Source organism: Rhea pennata, chromosome 33, assembly GCF_028389875.1.
Source record: "Rhea pennata isolate bPtePen1 chromosome 33, bPtePen1.pri, whole genome shotgun sequence".
In the NCBI taxonomy this organism is placed as follows: Eukaryota; Metazoa; Chordata; class Aves; order Rheiformes; family Rheidae; genus Rhea; species Rhea pennata.
In genome coordinates, this window is record NC_084695.1 from 299,307 (window position 1) to 309,146 (window position 9,840).

A 9,840-nucleotide genomic window follows, 5' to 3' on the forward strand; every position below is an offset into this window, starting at 1 on the left:
TCCGCGGCCCCGGGGGGCTCCGGGGGGCTCCGCGGCCCCGGAGGCTGCGAGACTCGGCGGCGGCGGCAATAAAAACGCGCTTGGCCGCAGCTCGGCGACGTCGCCATGGCAACGGGGGGGGCGGAACGCGGCGGGGCGGAACGCGGCGGGGCGGCCCCGAGCGCGCCGGGCGACGGACCCGCCGGAAGTGCCTGGCCGGAAGTGCCCGGAGCTCGCGGGCGGTGGCGCCGCCGGAAGTGCCGGCGTCCCGCATGGTGGCGGGGGCGCAGGCATGGGGCGGGCGAGCAAGGTGCGGCCCGGGGGGCTCGGAGCGACCGCGGGGCGCGGCTGAGCCGGGGGCCCGGGTCCTTTCCGGGGACGGGGGCGTTCAGTCGGGATCCGGGGGCGGCCGCGCCCTCCCCGCGGGGCCTGGCCGGGCCGCGACTGAGCCGGGGAAGCAGGGAGCCAGACCGGGCTAGGAGCGAGGCAGGGTCCGGGCAGCGCGGGGGGCGGGGAGGGGGCGGAAGGGACCCCCTGGGGGCAGGAGCGGATCGGGGGGGAATCTGGGCTGTCCCGGGGGGCAGGAGAGGATCGGGGAGGCCGGGCTGTCCCGGGGGGCAGGAGAGGATCGGGAAGGCCGGGCTCTCCTGGGGGTCTGGGCTGTCCCAGGGAAGGATGCTGCCCCGACACAGCGGTGCCCGTGTCGAGGGACACGGCCAGACCTTGCGGCCCCCTGCCCTGACCCCCGCTGCACCCGCAGACCAAGAACCAGAAGAAGGAGCGGGCGGCTGCCCTGCACAACGCGCAGCAGGAGTTCAGCACTGTCCCCCACTCCTTCGTCTTCCACCGCGGGCGCGTGGGCAAGAACGTGCGGCAGCTCATCCTGGACGTGCGGAAGGTGATGGAGCCCTACACCGCTCGGGCGCTCAAGGTGAGCTTGGCCCTGCTGCGCCGCTTCCACTGGCGCCTGGCTCCTGCTGCTGCTCCGGGCACACCCGCCCCGCGCGGTGGGAGCGGGCCGGGGGGTGGAGGACGAGGGGCTGGACCTCAGCTGTGTGCCGCAGGTCCGGAAGAAGAACTCGCTGAAGGACTTTGTGGCAGTGGCCGGGCCCCTGGGGGTGACGCATTTCCTGGTCTTCAGCAAATCGCCCTCGAGCATCAACTTTGTGAGTAGCAGGCGCTGCTCCGCGTGCGCTGGCCCCGGGAGCTCTTCTCTGGCAGCTCCTGCTGCCAGAGGCTCCTCCACAGCAACCAGGCTGTAGCTTGCCCTTGCCAACAACTCTCCCGTCCTGGGGCCAGTGGAGTGGGAGGCACCAGGGCCCTTTGGGGATCCCTTCCCTCTCCCGAAGCAGATGCAGATGATGACAAAACTCTGCTGAGTTTCTGCGGTGATTTAGTTCAAAGTAAACGCACTGATGCATCCGTGGCAGCGGCGGGGGGCCACGAGGGCTGGCGGCAGCTTTCCCCAGCCCTGAGCGCCTGCTCCTCTCCCCCTGCAGAAGCTCTTTCGCCTCCCCGGCGGCCCGACGCTGACTTTCAAGGTCACTCAGGTAGGTGTCCAGGCGACATCCTGGAGGAGCCGGAGCCCTTCACCTTCCCGCTGGCCGGGACGGAGCCCCCTCCCTGCCCGGCTCACGGCCGCCGCTCCGCTCCGCAGTACGCGCTCATCAAGGACGTGGTCTCCTCGCTGAAGCGGCACCGCATGCACGAGCAGCAGTTCACCCACCACCCGCTCTTGGTGCTCAGCAACTTCGGCCTCCAGCAGATCCACATCAAGCTCATGGCCAGCATGTTCCAGAACATGTTCCCCTCCATCAACGTCCACAAGGTAAACGAGGCAGCGCGACGCCTCCCTGCTGCGGTGCGGTTCTTAGCTGCAGCCTCTCCTCCTCCCCGCCGCCGCAGGTCAACCTCAACAACATCAAGAGGTGTTTGCTCATCAGCTACGATGCGGAGACGCAGCTCCTGGACTTCCGGCACTAGTGAGTGCTGCGCGAGCCCCCATCTCCCCGCGCGTCTGGGTCCCCGGGGCTGGGAGCGCGCTCTCCCTGGGTTCCCATGATGAGGATGCAGCTGCTGATGTCCCTGTGATGTCGCAGAAGTAAACGCTCTGAGGCACCTGGCTGCTCTCTGCTACCGCTTCCTTCCTCGGCGGCTCTCGGCCTCCTGTCAGCAGCAGGCAGCGTGCAGGTGGTTTCCTCTCTGCGGTGCTCGGCCCCAGCCGCCCCACAGTTGCCACCAGGCTCTGGGGACGGCGCTGGCACCTTTCCTTGGGTTACATCACGGTGGTTTGTCCCCAAGATGCTCTGGGCAGCCTCCAACCTGTCCACATCCTGCGGCTGCCCAGCCCCACGGTGCACAGGGTCCGCGCAGCACCGTTACCCTGACTGCTCCCTCCTCGCCCTCGCAGCAGCGTGAAGGTCGTTCCCGTTGGCGTGAGCAAAGGCCTCAAGAAGCTGCTGCAGGAGAAGTTCCCCAACATGAGCCGCCTGGAAGACATCAGTGAGCTGCTGATCAAGTGAGCGTGGGGCGCCCGGCTCCGCGGGCGGGGCGGGAGGGGCAGCCTGGCCCTCGCACCACACTTTGCTCTCCCGCAGAGACATAAACCTGTCCGAGAGCGAGGCCGAGCAGGACGGGACCCACAACATCCTGGAGCTGCCGCAGGCCTACGCGGGCCGAGGGAACATGAAGGCGCAGCAGAGCGCCGTGCGCCTCACTGAGGTCTGGGGGGACGAGGGGGCCAGCGGGGGCGGCGCTCATCCCCCCGGAGGTGACGACACGGAGACCTTGACTTGCCCGTGATCGCCCAAGTAAACGTTCTGATCCGGGGGGACGCCGCGACCGTGCCGGGAGCCGTGAGGGCTCCGGGCGGAGCCTGACAGGACTCCGCACGCCTCCTTCCCGCAGATCGGGCCCCGCATGACCCTGCAGCTCGTCAAGGTGGAGGAGGGCCTGGCCCAGGGCAACGTGCTCTACCACAGCTTCAGTAAGCAACGCAGCCCCTGCCGCAGCCCGGGGCTCGGGCGCCGTCCCGGCAGCCTGCCTGCGCGGCACCTGGGGCCTCCGTCTCTCAGCTCCGTTCCCTCCCCAGTTCACAAGACGGAGGCAGAGGTCCAGGAGATCCTGGCTCGGAAGGAGGCGAAGCTGCAGCTGAAGGCGGAGCGGCGCCAGAAGCAGGAGGCAGACGTGGAGCGCAAGCGGCAGCAGCGCGAGGCTCACAGGTGGTGGCGGGGCAGGGCGGCGGGGTGCGGCGCGCCCGGCCGAGGCTGATGCCGGGTGTTGCAGGAAGAAGAGCCTGGCGGGGATCCGGAGGAGACGGGGGCAGGACGGTGACAGCGACGCTGAGGACCCTGGGGCGCCGGAGCAGCAGGATCCGGCTGAGCAGTCGGACGAGAGCGACGCGGAGTATTACCGGCAGGAGGTGGGCGAGGAGCCGGATGAAGGTGAGTCCTGCAGGGGAAGGGGATGAGCCTCCCAGATCCCCTCCTTGCTCCGGGGAGCTGGTGATGATGCAAAAACCTTGAGTTTTCCATGATCTTGGCTCAAAGTAAACGCACTGACACCTCCCCACCGGTGCAAGGGACGGCGCCAGCGCTGCTCCCTCCCGCTGGTCCCGGCTGCACCTCTGAGCCTCTCCCTCCTCCTTTGGCGTCTCTTCCCAAGATCTGTTCCCCAAGCGCACCAAGAGGAAGCGAGGACCCTCGGGCTCCGCCCTGCCGAGGAAGCGTCAGCGGTCCAGCCAGCCGGAGCAGCCCGGCGGCACTACCAGCCCGCGGCCCACCCGCCGGGCCAAGCACGGGAAGCCGTGGCCACGCGCAGGAGGCCCTGGACAGACGGACTCGCGGCCCCGCAGCGGGATGAGGCAGCCACAAGGAGCACCGGGTCGAAAGCCGAGACAAGGACCTAAGCGTCCACGTCACGAGGATGGACGTAAAGGCCCCAAACTCGCTCCCTCCAGACCGAAGGGGCGAGGGAAGCTGCTGACAAAGGGGAAAACTGTTTTCAGGCGGCGAGGGCATGCCAGCAAGGGGAAGCGCTGAGACACCAGCCGGCTGCTGCGTGCACAGACTAAGGGGGAAGCGGTAGCTGCCTCCCAGAGGCCCTGTTCCTCCTCCTGCTCAATACAGTGCTCTGAACAGCTGCGTGTGGCTCTGCTGGGCTCTGGGCAGGGGGGAGCAGAAACACCATGCCGCTCTGCGGGCTGTAACAGTTCCCCTGGCCACCCCGGGCTGCCACTGCACCGCCACCCTTTTCACAATGCTCTGAGGGTTTCGTGAGCGAAGCGCCGCTCACCCGACCGCAGGGCCCCCGATTTAATCGGCTGGAGCATATCTCCGGCCGCATCGCCCAGGCCGAGCGCCTGACCCGGCCCGGCCCGGCCCTGGCAGGAAGGAGACGGGAGCAGGTGGCTCCTGCGTGCCCCGGGCAGCTGCAGGGCTCCCCTGTGCCACAGAAGAGGAAGTGCCCAGCCCTGCCGCCCCAGGCAAGGCGAGAGGGGCCCTGGCGGCCGCGGGGCTTCTCGGGGTGGGGGCGAGACCTGCGGTGCAGGGCCCAGCTCCCGGCCTGTGCTGTCCCCAGCACGGGGCAGGATGTGACCCTTCTGCGTCCTGTGCCTTACTCTGCTGAGAAGGGAGGGACCGAAGCTGAGGGGAGGAGACAAGGCAGCACCGGGGCTCGGTGTGGGAGCAGCGGCACAGGAGTTGGCCCCGCGGCGCAGGCAGGACGCAGGAGCCGACCCCGCGGCGCAGGCAGGACGAGGCGAGTGGCGGGGCTGGAACGGGTGGGGGCCGGGCCCAGCGCAGCAGGGTCCTCTCTGCTTCCCCCTCCGTGGGAGTGGGGCCAGCGCGGCACATTCTGGCCCCACTGCAGGGCTTCAGCCCAGGTGCAAGGCAGGCGCTCACCAACCCATGTCAGTGTCTGCACTTCGCTGCTCGCCTCGCACCACGCTTCCACCAGCTGCTCTCAGCTTCGGCTCAGCGGTTTGTCAGCTGTGCTGCGCGCAGCGGTACCTCGCCAGGCGCCTTCCCACGCTGCCCACCCTTCCCGCTCGTTAACAGCGCTGCACGGTCCCCACCGGGCCGGCAGGGCCTCATCCCCTCCCCTCCCGCAGCCAGCGAGGCGCTGCACAGCCCCCGGATGAACGCCTCGGTCAGCCACTGCGGCAACTTCAGCAGGGTCCAGCAGGAGCTGTGGCCCGTGCTGGCGCTGCAGTTCCCGCCGGCGCTCTTCGGCAACGCCTTCGCCGTCTACCGCTTCGTGGTGCACGAGCACGCCTGGCACTCGGGCATCGTCTACTCCTTCCACCTGGCCGTCAGCGGCATGCTCTACTCGCTCTCGCTGCCCCTCCTGGCCGCCTACTACTACCCGCCCAAGCACTGGCGCTACGGGCCGGTCCTGTGCAAGATGGAGCGCTTCCTCTTCAACTGCAACCTCTACGGCAGCATCTTCTTCGTCACCTGCATCAGCCTCAACCGGTACCTGGGCATCGTCTACCCGCTGCGGGTGCACGGGCGGCTGCAGCCGCACCACGCCAAGGCGCTGAGCGCGGCCGTCTGGGTGCTGGCCGGGGCGCTCTCGGCCCCCACGCTGGCCTTCTCCGAGCTGCAGGGCAACGCAGGCAACACAGAGTGCCTGGGCAGCGCCTCGCCGGAGCGGCTGCCCCGTTTCTACCCCTACAGCCTGCTGCTGGCCGTGCTGGGCTGCGGGCTGCCCTTCCTGCTCACCGCCTCCTGCTACGCTGCCATCGTCCGCACCGTCTTCCGCAACCCCCACATCAGCCGGCTGGAGAAGCGCAAGGTGGGGCTGCTGGTGGTGGCAGGGGTGGCCCTCTACGCGCTCTCCTACCTGCCCTACCACGTCTTCCGCAACATCAACCTGGGGCGCCGCCTGCCGCGCTCGGGCCCGGAGGACTGCTCCGTCTCCCAGGCGATCCACACCGCGGCCCAGGTCTGCAAGATCCTCGTCAACTTCAACATCTGCGTGCACCCGCTGCTCTACGCGGCCCTGGCCGACAGCATGCAGGGCTGCTGCGGCTGCGCCGGCGCCGCCAACGCGGAGCGGCTGGAGCACGTGGAGCTCCAGCGAGCAGCCTAGGAGCCAGCGAGGGAGGGAGGCCGCAGCGCAGCCCCGAGGCAGACAGGGCTGGAGGTCCCGGAAAGGGCAGCGGGGTCCCACGCAGGGCAAGGATAAGCCTAATGTGGAAGGGCTGGAATTAAAGCTTATACCACCACCACGGCCTTGTGTCGCTTTTTGACAGGCCTCGATCTAGCCGAAACCCTGGGCGCCAGGAGCCCGTCGTCCCCAGAGAGCGGCTGCGCCCTTCCCCATCCCGCACTGCCAGCTCGGGCACTGCCAGCCAGGCACAGCGGCCGGACGTGCACCACGTGCCCCTGAGCGAGACACAACCAAGGTGGCAGTGAGGCACACGAGCGGCTCGTGGGAGGTGTCTGAAGGCAGAGCCCGGCCCAGCCCGGCAGTCGGACACATCTCTGGCTTCCTGTGCGCGAGGCGGACAGGGCTGCTCCCAGCCTGGCAGCAAGTCCCTGCAAGGTGAGGAGGCGCAACACAGTGACACGTTTGTGCATACTAGACCACACGCCTTTATTTAGGGACACCGATCGCTCTAGACGGCAGCCAGCAGTGACAGCACAGCGGGTTCAGTTGGTGGAAGGCCTGTAGGAGAGGCAGAAACCACAGTCAGAACTGGGGCAGCCACACGCAGACGCCCCGGCCCGCAGCAGCGGAGCTGGGTGCACGTGTGGGTCCCCCATGGCAGGGACGGGCTGTGCGCTGCCCCTGTCCCGCGTGCTTACTTGGCCCATTCCACGTTGAGGATCAGGTGATCGTAGCCAAATCCAGACACCCCGGCAATAGCGCGGGCCGCATCCTCCCGGCGGTGGAAGCTGATGAAGGCAAAACCCTGGGAGGGACGAAATCGAGACAGTGAGGGCAAGCGGGGCGTCTGCCCCCAGCCCTCGCGAGCCCGCGGGGAATCCCTCCCTGCCCATCTCACCTTGGACTGCCCGGTGGTCTTGTCCTTGGCTAAGTAGATCCTAGAAATGGAGCCGAAGGGGCGGAACAGCTCCTGCAGGTCGGTCTCACGCGTGTCCTCAGACAGGTTGGTGACACGGATGGTGGCATTGTCATCAGCTGGGGCGGAAGGTCGGGCAGGTCAGGGCCGCTGGGAGGACTGGGGACACGCGCAGGGCGCCAAAGGCCTCGCCGCCCCCGAGCGGTGCGGCCTCGTGCGCGGGGCACGGCCCAGGCCCGCAGCGGGCACGGAACAGCAGAGGCAGGACAGGAGCGGAGAGTCGGAGCGCACAGACGGGCTGCGCCCGCCCCAGGACGACGCTTACCCCTGCGGTTGGGCTGCATGGACTCCCCGCGGCGGCAGGCTCCGTCCCGCAGGCTGGGCGGGACGTACTTGCCCGTCTTGCTCTGCTGGGCCTGCACCGGCTCCGGCTCTAAGGGCAGAAAAAGCGACACCAGAGTGACTCCCTCCTCCTTCCCGCGGCACTGCAACGTCACGGTGAGGCACAGAGGGGCTGGAGCCAGCCCCTAACTCCACCTCCAGAACCCAAATCCTTCGGGAAAGGACGAACGCAGCTAAGACAAACAGACACCGCACCTCCCGGGAGCTTCTCCTTCTCGCCTGTGGAGAGCCCCAGCTGCTCGGCCAGCTCCTTCTGCATCGGCCCCAGGGTGTCCTTGTAGGGGCAGCGCGTGGTCCAGTGGTCGCCCTTGCAGATACGGCACGACACGATCTTCTGCCCCTTCAGCTTGTTCATGGGATCCTCCTCCTCCTGGCAGTTCAGATCCTGGACACAGGAAAGACTCCTCAGCACCGCAGAGGCACAACATTCCCGCACCCACACCGGCTGCCACGGGCTCCCCGCATCCCGCCGGCTCCCGCCCTTCCGGACTCACCTCCTTGCTGGTGATGAAGGTCATGAAGACATCGTCGCTCACCGTGGTGGTGGCCACGTTAGGACCGGGGGCATCGAACTCGGAGTTGCCAAACTTCTTCCAGTTCTGGGGAGAACCAGAGGCTGTTCAGGAAGGGGGAAGGTTGCGAGGGAGAGACCCACTCGTGCGACACATTCTCGAGCGCTGCGCAATGCTTAGGACCGAGACAGCCTCACTGGCACTGAATGCAAAGCAGATACCACAGACAAGGAGGAAAGCGACCCCTAAGCACAGGTAACTTGGAAAGACAGCAAAGAGATCAAGGACAAAGAATACATACAGCGGAAAGGCTGAGAGAGGAAGCAGTTTCTACCTTTCTCTCTCCAAGCAGAGCAGCCTCTCTGACCCTGCACGGAGCGCACTCACCTTCCTGCGGGCCACCGCCTTGGAGGCCTTCCTGGTTTCAATCCGGAAGGTGCGGATGATCTGCAGGGGTACAACAGAGCCTGTCACCACCAGAGGGACGGCCCAAGACACACTTCTGGCCCAAACTGGGGCAGCCCGAGGCAGAGCTGAACCCAAGTCTGACGAGACGCCCTCAGCACGGCCCCCCAGGATCAGCCCAGCGCTTGGGAACAGCTCGCATCCAGCTGCGCTGGCGGGACCAAACCCTCTTGGGAAAGAGGGACACGGGCCCGAACTGCCGCCTGGGTTGCAAAGCTCACCTTCACCTTGCGCCCATCCTCCTCCTCTCGGTACTCCGTGATGGTCTTGATGTTGCCGTTGATGAGCTCCTTCGGGGAGGGCAGCGGACCTGCGGGAGAGGAGGCGGTGAGCTGGCCGCGAGGCGAGCAGCCACCGGAACAGTCCCGCGTGCCGCGGGCGGCTCTCACCTCCTTTCAGCAGCTCGGCCTCCGCGCTCAGGCTGCCGCCCAGCACCCCGCTCAGCGGGATGTCCTTCAGCAGCTCGCTGGTGATGCATTTGTCTACAGGAAGAGAAGCGGGGACTCACCGCCGGCATAGCCCTGGGGGCTCCCCACGCAGCTATCCCCTCCTGCAGGCAACACACAGCCATCGAGGGCCTTTCCTGCTACTGGGGTGCCAGTAGGCCGCTCCATGCCGCACACCCAGCGGGACAACTGCTTCCTGGTGTCCTCCTGGGCACCAGCAAAAGGGTAGGAAATATCAGTCACTCCAGTTCCCTCAGGTTCCTCAAATCCGTGATACAGGTAAGGAACTCGGAGAGGGGCCCTACTCCCTGTCCTAGGCCAGACATAATCTTTTACGGATCAGCCATAGGGAAGAGAAACCTGGCTCTGTTTTGAGCCTCAGGTATAAGGTGAGCATCTTAGGAGAAAGAGCTGCTCCTACAGGGTCTGGAAGAAACCCCAAGCACCAAGCCAGGAACAGGATGAGCGACAGGGGGGAAGAGCAGGAATCTCGGCCCACAGCCAGCACCACCTGCGCCACTCACCGTCGTCTCCGCCCTCCTCTTCCACCTGGTCGGCCCAGCTGGGCTTGGAGCTGCGGAAACGACAGAGCCTGAGACCGGCCCCGCCAGCGGGGACGCGGCTCCCGCTTCCCCGCGGTTCCGCCGCGGCTCCGGCCCGGCCCAGCCCGATACCCTCAGCCCCGCCGCGCTCCGGCCCGGCCCGATATCCGCCCCGGTCCCGCCGCGCTCCGGCCCGGCCCGATACCCCCGGGGCGCGGCCATGTCCCGGCCCCGCTCCCGCCTCCCCCCCCGGGCCTGCGCCCTGCTGGCAGCTGCGCCCCGCGGCCCCCACCGCTCCCCCGGCCCCGCCAGGCCCCAGCCCGGTCTGCCGCCCTCCCCCCGTCCCCGCCGCCGCCTCACTCGTAGTCGCCCGTCGGCATCGCGCTCTCGCCGCCCTCACGCGCACCGACCGGAAGGACGCGCCGGCACTTCCGGCGCCGCCGCTGCCGGAAGCGCGGCCAACC

At 67.8% G+C, this 9,840-nt stretch overlaps 2 protein-coding genes across 2 annotated transcripts; one reads left to right on the forward strand and one right to left on the reverse strand.

Moving 5' to 3' along the window:
* Window positions 1-228: 228 nt before the first annotated feature.
* On the forward strand, window positions 229-6,166 carry P2RY11 (purinergic receptor P2Y11). The gene is made up of 13 exons (XM_062598328.1): window positions 229-289; window positions 740-910; window positions 1,044-1,145; window positions 1,479-1,529; window positions 1,637-1,807; window positions 1,885-1,961; window positions 2,390-2,497; window positions 2,577-2,700; window positions 2,887-2,965; window positions 3,071-3,200; window positions 3,265-3,422; window positions 3,643-4,014; window positions 4,628-6,166. The coding sequence occupies exons 1-13, from the start codon at window positions 272-274 to the stop codon at window positions 6,070-6,072; spliced, it is 3,006 nt and encodes a 1,001-aa protein (XP_062454312.1). The 5' UTR covers window positions 229-271; the 3' UTR covers window positions 6,073-6,166.
* Window positions 6,167-6,554: 388 nt separating this feature from the next.
* Window positions 6,555-9,834, reverse strand: EIF3G (eukaryotic translation initiation factor 3 subunit G). Its single transcript, XM_062598411.1, has 11 exons — window positions 9,737-9,834; window positions 9,359-9,408; window positions 8,778-8,870; window positions 8,610-8,698; window positions 8,311-8,370; window positions 7,906-8,010; window positions 7,607-7,796; window positions 7,335-7,442; window positions 6,992-7,128; window positions 6,792-6,898; window positions 6,555-6,651 (listed from the first exon to the last, which is right to left on the reverse strand). The coding sequence occupies exons 1-11, from the start codon at window positions 9,754-9,756 to the stop codon at window positions 6,636-6,638; spliced, it is 975 nt and encodes a 324-aa protein (XP_062454395.1). The 5' UTR covers window positions 9,757-9,834; the 3' UTR covers window positions 6,555-6,635.
* Between the last annotated feature and the right edge of the window lie 6 nt (window positions 9,835-9,840).